This window comes from Rhinopithecus bieti, unplaced genomic scaffold (genome assembly GCF_001698545.2).
Source record: "Rhinopithecus bieti isolate Rb0 unplaced genomic scaffold, ASM169854v2 scaffold_26532, whole genome shotgun sequence".
NCBI classification, from domain to species: Eukaryota; Metazoa; Chordata; class Mammalia; order Primates; family Cercopithecidae; genus Rhinopithecus; species Rhinopithecus bieti.
The window spans coordinates 3,818,441-3,839,221 of NW_016812934.1; the positions used below are offsets into that span (position 1 = coordinate 3,818,441).

The window sequence follows — 20,781 nt, forward strand, 5'->3', positions numbered from 1 at the left end:
AATTTGATTGGTTAATGTTTTACTTAGTTATTTTCCTGTGAGCATTTGTAATTTTATTCATCTTGAAGGTATTAAAATGCAGGCCATTTGTTTACTGACATATTTACTAAAGTTTTTTAAACAAGATTCCATACAAAAGACTATTGACCTCCCATTTTGTAATGAGTCTTCTTTAGATATTTGTAGTTTGCAATATAGTAACTAAAAATTGTGTTCATATGGCAGTTGTAAATTTACTTTATATAACAAATTGTATTACTTTTATATGTAATTTAGGTAATACAAGAAAAGTAAGATTCCAAGTAGTGTATTGCTTTTGACGAAGGGAGGAGGGATTTGAAGCACTTGATGAGATTTTTTCTAAAATGTTGAAGGAAATATAAAAGTCTTCATTGTTGATTACCAAATATTATTTGCCAGTATTTTGGCATGCTGTAAATAACTCATCTTCCAATAATTCATTTGAGTAATTAAATTTAGATTGCAAATTTTTCTTTTCAAATATTTTGACTCTTATCTCTCCGCTTTTCTATTGTATCTTAATTGGTGTGGTCTACATAAATGGACAATAAATTATATATCTTTGTTATAGAGATCAGACAGTGAATAGAACTTGGTATTCATCCCAGACAGAATTATGATTGAATGTATTTGCAAGATTAAAGCACTGAATTTACTTTTTTCTAATTAAAGGCAATTAAAGATTTCTAGACACAAATAAAAGACAATGAATTGAGGAATAAGTGCAGGAGCAAGTCCATTTGCAGGTGAAAAGATGTGCCTTTGAAGCAGAACCAGCTGTATTTTCATTGAAAGAATAACAGTTTAGGAAGCTTTTCTGCATGTGCTTGCTTGATAGCATAATGTACTTATAAGCAGCTTATGCAGTATTCAGAAAATAACAGTGCATTAATTTTTAAAGCAGCAAAGGCAGAGGAAAAGCAGTACTGCCACATGATGATAATGAGTGTGGCTAGTGTAAAGTCGACTGTTGAGAAAGAAAGAAACAGTGAGCTTCTAGAAAATGAACATTTATAAAACAATAACCAGATATTCACGTGATAACGACCTTGAGCAGCAATATCAACAAAGGGCAAAGATGTAGTCTTGTTTCTGGGCAAGGGTAAGGAATTGAACAGCAAAAAGTCAAAAGCAGTAAAGTAATCTATTTATTTTTTTAATTAAACTAAGGAAGCTCCCATGAAAAACCATGTCATAGTAAAATGATTGCTTTAAATATGAAATAATTTCTGGCATAGATAACTTTTTAGAACATATGAATGACTGTGTCCATCCCTAAAATAGTATAATATGAGGAATGGTAAATGATAACAATAAGGTATTTAAACAGTTATTATTTTTATTAAATATGTTTTTATATCTATCAATATTAATATATGTTTTCGTAGATCTCTTTGTATGTACTTAAATGTGTGTGTGTGTGTGTGTGTGTGTGTGTGTGTGTGTGTGTGTGTGTGTTATACAGGGACAGCACTAATGCCAGAGTTAAACATGTTTTATTCATACTGAATATATAAGCAAAGGAACTTTTAACACAGATGATATTTACTAATTCGAAATTATAACTTAAAATGGCTTTTAAAGTATTTTGTTTAAACTGCTGACACTACAGATTGTCTGCATAGTATATGCAAGTAAAAATTATGAATTTCTGTGCTACCATCTTTGCTATCAAAAACTCCAGAAATAATTTGAAAATCCTTTTATATTAATGTTTATTTTTTAATAACGACTTTCCTTTTAGTTAATACTCATAATCCCTGTTTAAGACTTGAAGCAGGAAATTCTGTTGATTATGTACCTTGAGTTTTCAAGTATATATTTTATTTATAAAATATTTAACATGAGGACACAGAGAAGAACTAGTTTGATTTGTTAAATTTGCTTGAATTGGTGGCTATACACACATTGTTAAGTGAATCTTAGTCTTATGTAATTGGAAGAAACCATTCACAAAGGTAATCTTTTAGGGCATGAGAACCATGTTTAAAATGATCCCAGGCTGAAGTATCCATTCCACTTTGGTCTCAGTTTTATAGGATGTGAGCCACAGATGGAAATAGCCATGATTCCAGAGAAAAACAAGAAATAGAAATGATGGTAGGAAGAGAAAGTCCTTCAGTGTCAAAACTTCAACTTATGTCAATCCCTACACAAATTTTCCTTTTCCCTTGTCTTTTGGAATCAATCAATCAATCTTAATCTCTTTCTCTCCCATTTTCATGTTATTTCAAGATGGATTTCTGTCATTTACAATGAAAATAATTCTAAAAATGTTCTAAGGATGTCTCCAGCATCCTCCACAGCTACCCAAACATATATCCCAATCAAGCTTGAGCTGATGTTCACTAAGTCCAGGATTTTTTTTGCTGTTGTTGTTCTTTTTGAGGTGGAGTCTCGCTCTGTCTCCCAGGCTGGAATGCAGTGGCATGATCTCGGCGCCCGCCACCATGCCCGTCTAATTTTTTTTTTTTAATTTTTAGTAGAGATGGGATTTCACCGTGTTAGTAGTCTTCCTTTTATTATGTTGTGATTTGGCCTAAAGGAGGAGGAAGAAGTGTTTTTAAAATTTTGATAATGGTGACTTTACAGGGAAATTGGTTGTATGGGGAAGATGAGTGTTACATTCTAGGAGCAAGCAAAGAAATACAGGTTCAGGCTATCATTCTCAGTTCTCTAGTTGGTCATAATAGTTGTAACTCATGACTTCCTTCTTCAGTATTCATTTTAGATATTCTGAGTTTGAATTTCAGTTCAAGAATCTTAGTTTGCTGAGGGTCTTTGCCTTTAAAAATTTAAAAATGGTATTAAATTTTATGATTGGTTGAAGTCATACTTGAGTTGTCCCAGGAATTTCCTTACCTCTTCCCATATTCCTTTTGGCATGCACTATGTATTAACAAACCATTTCAATAGACCTTGATAACCAGCACAAATTACCTCAGCAAACACTATGATTGCGCATTTTACTAGTTTGCGCACAGGTATGTAGAATTCAGACTGCCTAGGTGGCTGGCTCAGCTTTCAATTCAGGAGAACTAGCATTGTATCTTTTCTTAGGTTACCTCTGTTTCCAGATAAACCGAACAAAATACACTACTCAAACTTTGGCCACTGGGACAATTTCCCTTTTTCGTTGTCCTTTGGGTCCATCTTCAATGATTGCTCTAATACCATAGCAGTCTATTTCTAGCTGATGTGAGAATACGATAAAGGTCTATCTACAAACATTTTTAATGTTAAAATTGTGTACCTAATCTTGTAGTTTATTGAACTAGATAACCTCCAGTTCATGACTGGTAGCTCAGGCCAGATGATCCCTGAGTCTCATGACAAGGTAGTCAGTTCTCCATCCATTTGGTAGCAATCCAGGAGTTGTTTCTTAGCAGCTGCTGCTTGCCGAAGGGGGTATGGCACTGTTCCAAAAGCCTGGAGACTGACACTTTTCTTTTATTCGGACCTGCTGAAGGGTAGCTTCTGTGTCTCAGTTAGCTAACAGTACTTCAGATTCCACTGAATCTACCTTGTCATAGACTCCAAGAGATAGAGTATCTGTCACAGCAATCTACTGGAGAGCCTTTTATTGTCCCATGCTCTACTCAACTCTAGGAGCTTTTCAGGTCCCCTACATAGATAAAATAGGTACTATAGGTTTAAAAAACAAGAACATGAACAACCACGTATCCATCATCCAAGTTAAACATTGAAACCACCAATAGCTGAGAAGCTTTTTATGTACTCCATCACAATTGCAATGCCCTCCATCTTTCCGAGAGATAACCACAATATTAATTATGTATTCATTATCTTTAAGTACTTGCCACTTAAATTTGTGCCAGAAATCTATCATTTAGTTTTGTTAGTTTATATAGATGATCTTTATATAAATGAAATCATGTTGTATACATTGTTACAAAATTTGCTTCTACTGAATATCATGTTTTAGAGTTTTATTCTTGTTGATGGCTGTTGATTATAGTTCATTCATTTTCTATGCTTTATGGCATTCCATTGTTTCTATATACTGGTATTTTTCTCGCAGTCTCCCGGTTTTGGACAGTTATCGATTATTCTCGTTTTTTTTTTCTATGAATGCTGTTATGAACAATGCTTCTATGAATATTTTTAGACATGTCTGTTCATTGGTTTACATGTACAAGTTTCCCTGCAACATATACCTAGTAGAAGAGTGTTGTATCATAAGTATGGATGTGTGACATAATCAAGTAATGTGAGTGTTGTTTTTGTTATTTAAGAAGTTGAGCCTATGCACCATGCTTGCTGGTGATGGTAATGGTAAATAGGGTGTGGCAAGTTAATCTTTAATTCTGGGAGACAATTCCAACATGCAGACCTCCATAAATTAGATTTAGGTAGCAAACCTCTTTTAAAAGAATGTTTATTATTGTCTCTCTTATGTATATATCTGAATGAGGTGTCTCAGACACTTTCCAAGGCTTCTCTAAGACTTATATCATATCATTGTCATTGTGATATACTGTGCAGTGTGAAGCAGTTAAAATCTCTATGAATCATATTTTTAACACTGAGATGTGGAGTCTACCTACTCCTGCAGTGGAACTGTAAGTATACTGCTGTCCTTTCCAGTAAGGACAGACAGCCTCTTGTAGTATCTGTGATCAGGCCTGAGAAAAATGCATTGGCCTGGTTAATTAACTAGTTATTACCATGTGCTAGGGACTTTATCATTCTGGCACAGTAAGAAAATTCTACTATAATTTTAAATTTTCAGTAGTACTCAGTTGGTTTCCATGATATAATTAATCACAGTGAGGAAATAAACAGGCAAGTGAAAATAATCAGTGTGACTGCATACATAAAGTTTTTCATCATATAGTCAACCTCTGAAATTTCCCCAGGAGTATACATTTCCTTTTCTTTTTTAGTAAAGAAAGGGAGTAATAGTTCTACCTCACACTCACTAACAAAATAGCTGTTAGATCACATATTGGGGAGCCAAGCTGGAGATCCTGTCTATTTCCATTATCATTTGAGCCCATGTATTCAAAAATTGGGAAATGAACACAGGGTCTGTTCTGGATCACTGAGTCTGCCATTAGGAATTGATTTTTTTAAATCAACTGATCTGTTAAACTCCTTCTGGGAGTTAGTGTTCTTTGGATCTTTGCACTTTGATATTTCCAATATTTGAAATTGTTTCTATCATCTACCCACATGGCTTCTTTCCTAACTCCATTCGAGTATAAGCTCAAATGAAATCTTCTTAAGGAGTACTTCTTTGACTGCCATATCTAAAACAATACATATCTTGCTATCATTGTCTGCCCGTTGACAAGTGTATTCTTTTAGTGCTTTTATCACCTGATAAATTGAACAATTTTTGTTTGTTTATTATTTGTCTTTTACACAAGGGTTGGATTAACAGGCACTTGACCTGTTTCATTTACACATTGGTTATCAACCTGAACATAATACTCATTTCTGTGCTTTGTTTTGGTCACACACTATTGAGAAAAATTATTGATAGAAATAAATAGTTAAATATGATAGATATCTTAGTATAGATCAAGCAATTTCAGGATACTTTTCAATTAAACTGATCACAACATGAGAAGAGCAATAGGAAATTTTATTCTGCAACAGAATCACACGCACACAGAGCCTGCAGTTTTTATTATTAATATAAAATGTCAGCAACCAGGGTATAATAATCCTCCTAACTATGCACGTACCTTTCACTTTTTATAGCAAAACTATTAGGCTATAATAGGAACATGCATCAAGCAGAGACACCAATATCTTGCCTGGCATTTAATTATCAAAAACACCTGTGCTACAATAGTATATTCACTTATATAATTCTTTATATGTAGACATTTAAGTGCTTGAATTATTTAAAAAATCTACTGTCTGGATAAAACTTCCATAACAATGATAAATGTTGAAGCTGCTCTTAAATGAGCACAGCAAAGTCAAATGATACAAATAATAATTAGGAAAACCAACACTAAAAATGAATGCACTTCTTATTTCCATTACATTAAAATGTGAAATGTATTGGATTACTAAAGTTTTAAAATGTTAAAATTTTGAACATAATTTAGAATATATTTAAAAATAGGAAATTGAATAAAAATTGATATGAGTTAGTCTGGAAAGTTAGGTACATATTTTATAATTTCTAGGGCAACCATGAAAACATTAATCTAGAGTCAAAATCACAATACATAATTTAAATGGAATGCTAAAAAGTGTTCAAGTCATCCAGAAAGCAGGAAAATGAAAGAGCAACACAATCAAGGGAACCAAGAGAAACAAATAATAAAATGTTAGACCTTAATGAAAACATATCAATAGTTTTATTAAATGTGAACACCTAAATACACTAATTGAAGGACAGATTTTCACATTGAAATTGTATAAAATTACTTACATATAGGCTGTATATAAGAAATTAACCTCATGAACAAAATGGCTGAACAGAATCCTCTAGTGATCATTCCCCCCAAGGAAGACCAAACTAAACAACTATCCACACAAAAAAGCACCTTCATAAGAAGCAAAAAACAGGTGAACCGGTACCTGGCTTTAACATCACATTAAGGAAAGAGGCACTGAAGAGGATTTGAAAGACAGTCTTGAGTCACCTACACCACCCCTTTCCCATACTTCACCATTGGCCATGTGGTGTTGAGAGAGAATCTGTGCATTTGCAGGAGGGAGAGTGCAGTGATTGTGGGAATTTGCATTGGAACTCAGTGCTGTCCTGTCACAGTGGAAAGCCACAGAGGAAAGAACTTAGCTAGTGCCCACAGAGGGAGCATTTAGACTAGTCCTAGCCAGAGGCAAGTCTTCTATCCTGGTGGTACGAACCTGAGTTTCAGCAAGCCCCATCACCATGGACTAAAAGTCTCTGGGATCCTAGATAAATGTGAAAGGCAGTCTAGGCCACAAGGACTGCAATTCCTTGGCAAGTCCTCGTGTTGTGCTGGACTCAGAACCAGGGGACTTGGGGCGCATGTCATCAGAGATGAAAAAGGAGGCATTACAAGTGATATTTCAGAAAAAAAAAAAAAAGTAGAAGCTACTTTGGGTAACTGAATGCCAGTAAATTAGTTAACCTAGAGGAAATGGATGAATTCCTAGACTCATACCACTCACTAAGATCGAACCATGAAGAAATCCAAAACCTGAATAGAACAATAACAAGTAATAAGATCAAAGCCATAATACATCTTTCAACAAGGAAAAGCCCAGAACCCGATGGCTTCATTGCTGGATTCTACCAAACATTTGAAGAAGAAATAATACCAATCCTACTCAAACTTCCAAAAAATAGAGGAGAAAGGAATGCTTTCAAACTGATTTTACAAGGCCAGTATTACTGTAATACCAAAAACAGACAAGAACACATTTTAAAAAGAAAACTACAGGCCAGTTTCCCTGATGAACATTGATGCAAAAATCCTCAACCAAATTTTGGTAAACCAAAGTCCAACAACACATTAAAATATTATTCACCATGAGTAAGTGGGATTTATCCCAGGGGTGCAAGGATGATTGAACATACACAAATCAAACAATGTGATACATCATATCAACAGAATGAAGGACAAAAACCGTATAAACATTTCAATTAATGGTGAAAAAGCATTTGATAAAAATTTAACATCCCTTCATGATAAAAAAAAAAACTCTCAAAAAAACTGGGTATAGAAAGAACATACCTCAACGTAATAAAAGCTGTATATGATAGACCCACAGTTAGTATCATACGAATGGGGAAAAACTGAAAGCCCTTTCTCTAAGATCTGGAACGAGACAAGACGGCTCACTTTCCACTTCTGTTATTCAACGTAGTACTGGAAGTCATAAATAGAGCAATCAGACAAAAAAAAGAAATAAAGGACATCCAAAATGGAAAGGAAAAAATCAAATTATCCTTGTTTGCATATGATACGGTCTTCCATTTGGAAAAAACAAAAGACTATATGAGAAACTATTAAAACTAATAAGCAATTTCAGTATAGTTGCAAGAGTTGATTTTGTACAAAATCAACATACAAAATCAGCGGGATTTCCATAGCCCAACAGCAAAGGGTCCAAAAAAAAAAAAAAATCGAGAAAGTAATCCCATTTGCAATAACTGCAAATAAAACAAAATACCTAGGAATAAACTTAAGCAAAGAAGCTAAATACTTCTATAATGAAAACCATAAAACTATGATAAAATTTGAAGAGAACATATACAAAAAAAGGAAAATATTCCATTTTTTATTGGAAAATCGGTATTGCTAAATTGTTTATATTACCCAAAGCAAACTACAAATTCAATGCAATCTCTATCAAAATGCCAACGAAATTCTTTACAGAAATGGAAAAAGTAATCCTAATATTTATATTAAACCAAAAAAGCCTCAGAATTGCCAAAGTCATCCTGAGTAAAAAGAACAAAACTGGAAGAATCACATTAACTGACTTCAGATTATACTGCAGAACTGTAGCAATCAAAATAGCATGCTACTCTCATAAAACCAGACACATACACCAATGTAACAGAATAGAGAACCCAGAAACAAATTATTTCATCACAGTGAGCTCATTTTTGACAAAGGTGCTAGGAACATATATTAAGGAATGAACAGTCCTTTCAAACAATGGTGCTGTGGAAACTGGATATCTATATTCAGAACACAGAAACTAGAACTCTATCTTTTACCGTATACAAAAATAAAATCAAAATGGATTAAAGACTGAAACCTCAAACTATGAAACTAGTAAAGGAAAACTCTTCAGGAAATCGGACTGGGTAAAGATCTCTTGAATCGTAGTTCAGAAGCACAGACAACCAAACCAAAAATGGAGAAGTGGGATTACATCACATTAAAAAGCTTCTGCACAGCAAAGGAAACTGTCAATAAAGTGAAAGGGACAACCCACAGAATGGGAGAAGATAGTTGCAAACTATCTAACGAAGGATTAATAACTGGCATACATAAAGAGCTCAAACAACCCAATAGGACAAAGTTTAATAATCTGAGTTTTGAATGAGCGAAAGATCTGAATAGGCATTTCTCAAAAGGAGCATACAAATTGCAAACAGGTATATGAAAAGGTTCTCAAAATCATTAATCATCAGAGAAATGCAAATCAAAAATACAATGAAACATCATCTCACCCCAGTTAAAATGGCTTTTATCCAAAAGGTGCAAGAATGAATGCTGGTGAGGATGTGGAGGAAAGGAAAACCTCATACACTGTTGGTGGGAATGTAAATTAGTACAAGCACTATGGAAAACAGTTTGGAGGCTCCCCAAAAACCTAAAAATGGAGCTACCAGATGATCCAGCAACCCTATTGCTAGGTATATACCCAAAAGAAAGGAAATCCGTATACCAAAAAGATATCTACACTCCTATGTTTATTGCAGCACTATTCACAGTAGCTAAGATTTGGAAGCAACCTAAGTGTCCATCAATAGATGAATGGATAAAGAAAATGTGTTACTTATACACAATGAAGTACTCTTCATCCATGAAAAAAGAATAACATCCTATCATTTGCAACAACATGGATGCAACTGGAGGTCATTGTGTCAAGTGAAATAAGCCAGGTACAGAAAGAAAAAGTTGGCATTTTCTCACTTATTTATGGGAGCTAAAAAAATTTAAACAATTGAACTCATGGAAATAGAGAATAAAGGATGGTTACCAGATACTGGGAAGAGTAGTGGGGAGGGGGTGGAGGGAGTGGAAATGGTTAATGGTTACAAAAATATAGTTAGTAAGAATGAGTAAGATCTAATATTTGATAAAACGTATTGTACGTTTAAAAGTAATGAAAAAGGCCGGGTGCGGTAGCTCATGCTTGTAATCCCAGGTGTGATTTGGGAGGCCAAGGTGGGCGGATCATGAGGTCAAGAGATTGAGACCATCCTGGCTAACTTAGTGAAACCTCGTCTCTACTAAAAATACAAAAGTTAGCTGGGCATGGTGGCACATACCTGTAATCCCAGCTACTCGAGAGGCTGAGGCAGGAGAATCGCTTGAGGCAGGAGAACCCGGGAGGCGGAGGTTGCAGTGAGACAGATTGTGCCACTGCACTCCGGCCTGATGACAGAGTGAGACTCTGTCTCAAAAAAAAAAAAAAAAAAAAAAAAAAAGGGGTAATCAGACTGTTTGTAACATAAAGAAAGGAAAATTCTGGAGGAGATGGATACCCCATTTACCCTGATGTGATTATTATGCATTGTATGCCTGTATCAGAATAGCTTATGTACCCCATCAATATATATACCCATTATGTACCTGCAAAAATTAAGTAAAAAACAAAAAATGAATTTGAAACATTCAGCCTGAAATAACTGATAGACTCCCAACACTGAGCTTTTAAGCAGCAACCTCTGTTTGACTCAGCCATTATATCCTATTTTATGGTTATAAAAATTGTAAATGAATGAAAATTAATGTAAAAAATCCAACAAATTAACTTTAAATGTGATGATAGTAAAAGTAAAGGTATGGAGGAGAAGTACTTGAATGGAAAGTAAGAACCTCTGAAAATCTGCTTTTATGTAAAGCCAATGAGAACACTGCTGAAAACTATCAAAATCAATGTTTTCCAGAAACCTGAAAATTAACGAAAATCTTAAAACCATCTGAGGAGTGTTTATTCAAGAAAAACAGGTGAATCTCAGTAATACCTGCAGTCTTTGTGGTGTTTTAACTTCCCTTAATGCCATCTTTTCTTCAGCCTTGCAACTATAGTATTTAATGGAAAATGTTAGCATAGTAGCCACTGGAGAAGGCAAAATGCATTTGGAGATATGCAAAGCCCCCATCCTCAAGACTTGTCACTACTTGAGCAGTCTGGAAACTCATTGAAAAGCCCCTTTCTCAAAATTTGTCTTTGACTTTACTTAGAGCTAACTCTGTGTGAAGAGCCCTTTCTCTGTGGCATTTGACAAAAACAATGAACAACAAGTGTTTAATGTCATAGCTGCCTGAAGCATCATTACCAGCTGGGGTTAAACATGGGACTGACCAAAGAACTTAAAAGCAAAATCAGGGGAATGACATGCCCATATAATTTTTTAAAAGTTCTGACAGATTCCTGAGAATCTAGAAGGCCATGTGCATAAGGAGGGCTATATCATGCCCATCAAAGATGTAAGGAACCTATAATCTCTTACCTCTTGGTGGACTTAAGGTTCTTCACAAGCAGAAGTGAAGGCATAACTATAAACTTCTGTTATAGCATGGAGATGTACTCCAACACAAAAATATACACATATACCCACATCCACATATACAGACACACACAAATACTCACATAGCTCCTCAGCAAAACAAAGAGACTTAGTAGTTCAAAGCATTTAAGGAAGTATCTGTCCAGTCATTACATGATGTGTTAGTCCATTTTGTGCTGTTATAACAGAATACTATTTTTTAAAGTTCTGGAGTCTGAAAAGTCAAAGGTCAACGCATCATCCTAATGGGGAAGAATAAAGGACAAAAGAGCACATACAAGAGAGCAAGAGGAAAGGGACCAAACTCATTCTTTTATCATGAGCCCACTCCTGTAATAAGTAATTCATTCATGAGGGCAGAGCCGTTATGACCTAATCATCTCTCAAAGGTCCCACCTCTCAATGTTGTTGAATTGGAAATTAAGTTTCCAAAGCATGAACTTTTCAGGAAACATTCAAATTATAGCATTCCAGCCATGACCTTCAAAGTTCATGTCCTTCTTACAATGCAAAACACATTCATTCCATCCCAATAGTCCCAAAAGTCTTACCTCCTTCCACTATCGACTCAAAATTTCAAAATCCAAAATCTCATTTAAAGTCAGATGTGGGTAAGACTCATGGTTCACCTCGAGGCAAATTCCTCTCCATCTGTGAGCCTGTGAAATTAACCAAATTTTCTACTTCCAAAGTATAATGCTGGGGCTGGGTGTGGTGGCTCATGCCTGTAATCCAAGCACTTTGGGAGGCCGAGGTGGGTGGATCACCTGAGGTCAGGAGTTCAAGACCAGCCTGGACAATATGGTGAAACGTCATCTCTACTAAAAATACAAAAATTAGCCAGGCGTGGTGGTGCATGCCTGTAATCCCAGCTACTTGGGAGTCTGAGGCAGGAGAATTGCTTGAACCTGGGAGGTGGAGGTTGCAGTGAGCCAGAATCACGCCATTGCACTCCAACCTGGGAGACAAGAGTGAAACAACATCTTAAAAAAAAAATTTAAAAAAAAGTGCAATGTTGGCACAAGCATACCACAGATATTCCCATTCCAAAAGGGAGAAATAGTCAAGAAAAAAGGAGTAACAGATTCCAAGCAAGTCCAAAACCCAACAGGGAAAAACGACATTAAATCTTAAAACTGGACAATAATATCCTTTGACTCCATGTCCCACATCCTGGTCACATTGGGGCAGGCATTGGGTCCCCAAGGCCTCAGGCAACCCTCCCTATATGGCTTTACTGGGCTCAAAGACCTAGCAGCTCTCTGAGGTTTGAGTCTTTTGCTTGGTTCTTTCCAAGGCTGCAACTGCACACTGGTAGCTCTATAATACTTGAGTCTCTGAGGTGGCTTTTCTCCTGTAGCTTCACTAGGCATTGCCCTAGTCAGGGCTCTCTGCCGTGGCTTCATCCCTGTGACAAGTTTCTGCCTGGCCCCCCAGTCTGTCCATAACATGTTTTGAAATCTAGTTGGAGGCCTCCATGGCCCTACAGCTCATGAAATCAGCAGGTCTGCAGAATCGGCACTACATGAACCCTGCTAAGACTTACCCTTTGTGCCTCCTTGAGCTGCAGCACAAGCTTCACCTGGGCCTGCTGAAGCCACAGCTGGCATGGCTGAGGGGTGCTGTGCTGGAATGTGAGAAACAGAGTCCCCAGGCAACTCCAAGTAGTGAATACAGAGGTCCCCTGGAGGCCTCTCTGGAGACCTTGCCCTTAAGATCTTCTGGACTCAGAGATCTCTGAAATGCCTTTGGGGTCTTCCATTCTCCTGATGAATAGCACCTGGTCCCCTTCTCTCCCTAGTAATCTCTTTAGCAAAGGGTTGCTTGGTCATGCCTTTAGTATTCTCTCCTCAACACACTTTTTAAAAATTCTTTACATGGCCAGGCTGAGAGTTTTATATATCTTTCCCTTCTGTTTCTCTTTTAATTGTAAATTTTACCTTTTAATCATTTCTTTTTTTTTGCACTGCTCACTATATGAAGTCAAAGGCAGTCATGCAACTCCTTCAGTATTTTGCTTAGAAATGTATTCTGGCAGATACTTTAGTCCATTGCTCATAAATTCTGTCTTCCATATAAAGTCTTTGACATGGAAGCAATTCAGCCATGTTCTTTGCCAGTTTATAACAAGGATGGCCTTTACTCCAGGTCCCAATATGATGTCCCCCATTTCCATCTGAGACCTCATCGAAATGGCCTTTACTTTTCATGTTTCTATGAATATTCTGATTATGACCACTTAAATAACCCCTAAGAAGATTCAGACTTTCCTTACAGCTCACCATTTCTTCTGAGCCCCAGAATCACATTTAATATTTCCTTCATAGCAATACAGGGTTTTTCTAGCCTGCTTGTTCAAAGTCATCCAGCCCCCTACCCGTTGCACATTTCCAAAGCCACTCCCACATTTCCAGGTGTTTGTTATAGCAGCAACCCTACTTCTTGGTACCAGTTCTCTGTCTTAGTCCATTTGGTGCTGCTATAACAAAACCTCTGAGATTGGAAAATATATAAAGAACAGAGATTTATTTCTTACAATTGTGGAGACTGGAAAGTCTAAGCTTAAGGGGCCTGCATCTGGCAAGGGCCTTGTGAATGCATTACCCCATGGTGGAAGTCAGAAGGGCAAAAGAGCATGCACAAGAGAGAATGAGGAAGTAAGCTGAATTTATCTTTTTATTATGAACTAACTTCCGTGATAATTAACCCACTCTCACAATAATGGCATTAATTTATTCATGAGAGCAGAGTCCTCCCGATCCACTCTCCTCTTAAAGATCCCACCTCTCAAAACTGTTGCACTGGAAATTAAGTTTCCAACATGAATTGTGTGGGACACATTCAAACTACAGCAGATGACCACTAAGGTAACTGTGCAGAGACTCCAGTGACCATATACTATTGAATACAGTCTTTATAGAATTAGTTCAGAAAAGTTACTAAACAAAGGTATTCTAACAACAACAAAGAGCAAATAACAGTAACAACAAACCTCAGGAGTGATCTAATTTGCAGAGTTTCCACATTACATTATCAAATATGTTTGATTTTCAATTTAAAATTATGAAACGCATAAAGAACTAGTAGGGTAGTTCATACCCAGAAAAATGCAGTAGACCTGTTCCTAGGGAAGCTCAGACACTGGACTTGATTGAGTCCCCAGATTGGCTTCATAGGCTTGAATTACCAAGTTTTTCTCTCCAATGAGCAGCTGTCAAATAGCTACTTTGGTTATTGCATCATTGATACAACCAAAATCATAATCAGTTGTTCAAGAAACAGTCTACATATAAAATTTAGATTATGTAAGTGTGTGTGTGTTTTTTCTCTGGGTGTGAGTACTCAGAAGGCAGGGACTTCTATATTTTACACTTTTTACCATCATGTGGGCATAGGTATCTTTCTTGAAGCCATAAATAATGTTGAAAACCTCTTTGGGTACAATGGAATGATCTGGTTTTAGTTATAAAGAACTTAGCAGACACTCCTGTAAATGTTTTCACTTAGTAAACTAAAACCACATTTTACAATATACATTTTTGGATATCATAGTCGACAAGGAGAATACTAAATTTATGACAGATGCACTGCTTGGAAAAGTACCAGGTATACAATAACTTTTAATACTGTCTTTTTATTATCAATACAGTTTCAAATGTTAATATTAACTTGAATACAAATCTGGAAGTATTATTCTCTAAGAATATAAGAGTTGAATTGAAATAGAATATTAGAATAGAATATTTAACCAATGGTTTTATGGCAGTTGAAGTAGAGTGATAAATTCTCATTTTAGTATTAACTCTTAGATATTTGAGTATGTCTTATGATAGATACATTATCCAAAATATTTCATATCTGTATAAAAAGTATGAGTTAAGATAATCTTCTTGCATCTGTTTATTCCCACCCCCCACCCTACCATCGCATCAAGAGATTATTATAGGGCATATACAGGATAAAACAAGAAATTACTTTGTGATAAGTCTGCAATCTTCAAATATCTTTTAGAATTCTCGTTAGAAACTTGCTTTGTAACTCTGACTGGAGGCCTTTGATGTGTCACCATTTTCATTGTTCTGAACTGTTTATATCTCAGCAGGAATAATGACATGAATAGTTTGACTGTGGAGATGTGAAATTAGAGTGAACACTTGTCAAGATTTTTTCATCAAAATTAAATATTGCTCATTTAAAATGGGTCAGAGTAACATTTTTCTGTATTTTGTTCATTCCTTTATTTAAATTTAGATCACTTGATACATATTATGACAATTGGTTCATTTTTAGATCATCAAACCCCATCATCAAGTAATATTTATTATTCTTCTGCATGCTCATTGATTCAGAGTTATTACTATACAAGAGCAGTTAAGGAAAGAGCATACAATCATTTAAAAACAAAATACCTTGCTTTCCAGCCAAAGAAACACTTTTATGTATCTAATGGACACAAATATAGTGTTTCTTCACTACGCCCATCCATTTCACTCTCATTTGACTACCATTTCTAGTTCTAAAACTCTATATGAAACTTTAAAGATACTTTTGAATCATTAGCAGACACATTAAGATGTATTGTACATTAAATTTTTTATGATATACTTGAGTTTAGACCAACTGCTTTTAAATTTATTTCAATGTGAAGAAGGTGTGGAAATTAAAGTTAGAATTTGTATTATTTAGATGAAGGGAATGTAGTGATGAGTTTTGTAAAGGAACTGGTCATCGAAAGGAAAAGGAAAGGATGAAAATAAAACAAAATAAGAATATAAAATAGCCAGAGAGATTATCCAATCATGTATTAACTCCTCCTGAGAATAACATATTATAATTATGTTTGAGGCTCATTTTGCCTCAGTTCCTAGTTAAGAGTTGGCTAACAAAAAATATAGCATTTTAATGAATGCTTTCACTGCTTGGGTTCTTGTTGTTAAACCTATATTCTCCCCAGGCTGTGTAATCCACTTTTGTTACTCTTTGCTGGAGTCACTAGATGATACACAAAGGAAATTTTGTGGCACCAACTCAGTTTCACACATTTTTGGCTGTAAAATGTGGAAGAGATGATTCAAACTAATATCTAAATGTAGCTATCCTATAACTTCCATCTAGCCATGTTAATTTTGTTCTCTATTAAGAGGAGATAAAAGTTAAATACGTATTGTCCTAATGAATTCAGGTGAGGCTAAAAGTTAAGTATTTATAGATTTCTTCTTTAGTCTTTTACTTAAAGAAAACTTGGGGATATTTCTAACTTATGTTTTGAATGCTTAATGTATCCATAATAAAATGCATTTATAATGAGCTGTTACTTTTAGGAAGACAAAGTTAACTTTACCTATTGATGGGATCTTACATATACTCATTTACTTATGCATTTGTTTCCAAATGCTTCCAAAAGGTTTTCTTTACTTTAAATTTTGTGTTCTCTAAAACAAGTTTTATCTTTTTTGACATTCACTATACAGCAAATCGAAGATGTCCGTCAGTATCTTCTTCCTGAAAAAGTAAGAGAAAGGAAAAGTTGACCTTTTGGTGACAAGTTTATGGTTACCACAACTGGGAACTACTTTGCAATTCTGTGTCCCTGTTTCACTGTATTTAAACATTCTTTGACATTTCAAATGATTGTTAAACTTAATTATATATAAGCATAACTCATTGTCTGAAACTATTTCTTTTTAGGTAAACAGGATTATAAAAAAACTAAACCTATTTTACGAGCAACCAAATTAAAAGCAGAAGCAAAGAAAACAGCAATAGGCATAAAGGTAAACCTCTATTTGATAACTGTAAAATTTGATATGTGCATGCCATTTCATTTTCTAAAACTGGATTGCATAAATGTTAAATTCTGAATGTTTTATGACATTTCACAATCTAAATAGAATGCCAGACTTGAAGGTTTTTGTAAAGAATTTACTTAATGGAAAACATCCTTCCTATTCTGAGATTTTGAAGGGTCTTAAAACAATGTCACTTAAGAGAATCAGTTATACTTAAAGGTGCAATTTATTTTCTCTCTAGCTACTGTGTGTATTATTCAGACATTTCAGTAATGTATGTGGCGTTCGTCAGAAATTTCTTTCATTTTTCAATAAATTTCATTTTATAGTTGTTTAAATTGCAGTTGTAATTATATATACTGAGATCATTAATATATGTAATTTTACTCTACTTATCTTATTGTTGTCAGTACTTTCTGATGAAATTATAATGGCCTTCCTAAACTTGTTCTTTCAGAATACCAGTGTCTTATCTGCTTAAGAGGGATAAATACAACTGAGAATGATGTTAGCAGATATTAATTTAATGTGCTAACACAATGAATCTCAACAAATTGCATTTAAATTATTGACCATGTCAATCTTTTGCCAGATATTTAGAGTTGAATTGAACTATTAATAGAAGAATTAATTTGACAACTCTACTATTAAAGGTGTAAAACAAAAATGACCAGTACATATATTTTATTTAAATATTAACATGTTAAAAGGAGATTTTGGGTTTTATCTGGCAGATGCAAAATCAATTTTTCTGAGTTATAGCTTACAGCAAATGCCAAGGTATTACTACCAAGCTGTAACAGCTGTTGAACTGCCAGATGATATATTTGGTTGTCTTCCAGAATTTGCTATTATGATCACGAAACACTGCCTTCTTTTTGCTCCTGATTGCTGATTTTGATCAAGCATTGCTGTGTGATGCAGTATGTTTGCACAACACCATTTCTTCAGTGCTGTGTGTCAGTTTTTATTGAAAAGAAAAGTAAATTGCCTTTTTGTTCAAATGAGAGAAGATTCATCTTTTGAAGTATTTTTCTAATTTCATGTGAAATTTCATTCATTAAAAAAATTCTTTATGACGTGACTTTTTAAAAAAGCAGTGTTGAGTTTTTTAAACTTTTACATTTGGTTACTTGATGACCATTTCTTGAAGCGAGAACATTGTCTGTCATTGCCCTCAAAGGCAATATATCACTTACTTTTATCTTTCACAATACAGTGGGATATTTGTTGTTTTAGTTAGTTTGTTTGTTTCTTAGAAAAATATGGAGTAACAAAAGCCTCTTGTGGCACAATATGATGAGAAGTTAGATATTAGGATTTGAGAAATAGTACAGCTATTTATTTATTTATATACCACCTTTATACACACATCTTTGCATACATTTGCTCCTATAATTGTTGTTATTCTTTAAATTTGAAGAAATAATAATGTTCCCAGTATGAGATAAGGTCTGCCTTATAGTGCAGTTATCTAGTATCTTTTTAAAAATACTGTAGAATTTGCTAATCTTTCTAGGAGAAAACATTTTTCTTAGATTTTATTTAATATTTAAAGTATCAACAGAAAACTTTCAAACTGACAGCAGAATATAGCTCCTTTTTAATAAGCTAGCATATCATTTTGATTTGTAAACCTATGGAAAACAAAACCTTAACCTTAAATATTACTTACTTGGCTTGAAAATTTATATGAAGAGCCTATTAAGATGATATGAAACTTTTTAGAATCAGGACCTTGAAGATGTTTTACATTTCAAATCTGGCATACTAATTAGTTTGCCCTGTCAAACTTTGATTGCCTTGTCATTTTGGCATAGGGTTTTAAATAACAAAGTTTCTTTCAGCAATTGCCATTTAATGCTTTTTAATTTCCCCAGTGAGTGATTTTATCCATATTGATAATGTCAGAGAAGCAACTAAGGACTAATGAACATCAAACATATTTTACTCTTATCTAGTTGATATAGAATGATTGTAATATTGTAATATCTTATCACTTTACTACATAGTATTTTGAATGAATCATAGATATACTCTTCATATAACTCGAATCTATAGAAAATATGAAGAGATGCATGGATAGAAGAATAACAGCAATGAGAACAGCACTGAGCTCAGGATAAGAAGGCCTAGAATCCTATCCCCTTTGCCCCTTCGTTTTGCCATGACCTAGCTAAGTCTAAGTTGGCGCATTTATAAAATGGAAATTTTGCCATTTACCTCATAATGTTGTCAGGAGAGTTCAATAATACGCTAGAAACACTGGACATTGAATTGAATGCATAGAAGTCGTTTATGAATTATTAGCTGATTGAGACAACATTTGTTTGAATTAGCCATTCCCAGTTTGTGTAAGTAAGTCTCTCCTTCAGTGTTTGTCATCAGCCTTAAGATACCCTCCTAAAGTGAGCATTGTGTTGCCATATTATATATTACAAAATGTTCTCAGATTGGCTTTGAGATAGTATTATGCATATTAGTGTTGTAAAGTTTTAAAAACATTAGTAATTTTAATATCCCTGTATAAAGATTATATAAATTTTACTCAATATTTCATTACTATAAATTACAATAAATATTATAATAGTATAGCACCTGTGAAAAGAAAGATGAATAAGACATGATCATCTTGGAAGAGCTTATACAAGAAATCACTCATAGATTTAATTACCATATCAAATCAACAGTACTGATTGAGAAATCATGGGCTAGAGATAGGAAAAATTATACAATAGGGGCTTAACCCTCAGAAGCTTCTAGTGCTTTTTGTAAATGTATGTTTAGTAATAGAAAGCGTTCTGAGGGAACAGTTAGCAATATCCGTGTAAGATATTAATACATTGTTCTGAAACCTAGACTTAATTTCTATTAAAAAGGTACTTTTAATTTTCTGTGTTTTAGAAATATAAAGAAAATCGCATACTTTATTATCCAGTAATGCAATGAGTGCCACCTAAAAAATGTTTGCACAACTAAGTTTGCTATTTAGTTGCTGCTCAATTAAAAGATTATTTTTCAAGAATTACAGCATCACTAACTTTTATTCAGAATGCAAATACCGATTTTCTAGCATTTAGATGGAAAGGACTTACATTTGTTAATGAGTTGATTTTTGTATTTAAAAGGTTTATATGAAAAGCATAATTACAATGAAAGAATAAGGATCACAATTTTAGTCTTGTTACATAAATAAAATATTCAAGTGCCAACCAGATCCTGCCAGCAACCCCTTGGGATGAGCCAGCTTGAAATGTTATGTTTGTTCTTTTTTGTTCTTTTTGATTTAAAGCTAAAATAGCCAAAGGGGCAAGGGAATCATAAATGCTTGTAGGTCTCCAAGTTATGGTTGGTGTCACTAGCATCCTGTAAGCATTATTTTCAAATTTTACCATTGTTTCAACTCTCCAGACACTCAGCCTCTACAATGCTTGTCTCCTCAATGAAGAGATAATTTTTGAAGAAAATTATTGGCTATACCTTTCCACCTAGTACCTTTAAGCCACACCCACACTGTACATTGAACAGATGTAATGAATTAATGGGTCTTCTGAAGTGGTGTTCTATGAATATTCTCTGCTTCCTACCCCTTAAATGCCTTTTCATGCCTCTGGGTGTTCTGAAAATATATAGTGAAATGATACAGAGTTGTTTTAAGGACAAGGAATTGAAAAGCCGCAATTAGAACTGATTATCAATAAGATACGAATCATGGCCTCCAATCAAGAGTACAAACTTAAT

General features: G+C 34.5%; 1 protein-coding gene across 6 annotated transcripts in view; it reads left to right on the top strand.

The window, feature by feature from the left end:
* TRIQK (triple QxxK/R motif containing) overlaps positions 1-20,781 on the top strand; it is a 76,884-nt gene that overhangs the window by 51,519 nt on the left and 4,584 nt on the right. For all 6 annotated transcript variants that reach the window (XM_017847358.1, XM_017847359.1, XM_017847360.1 and 3 more), the window contains one exon: positions 16,940-17,025. In XM_017847358.1, coding sequence (XP_017702847.1) covers positions 16,940-17,025 — 86 coding nt within the window. The remainder of the gene's footprint in view (positions 1-16,939; positions 17,026-20,781) is intronic.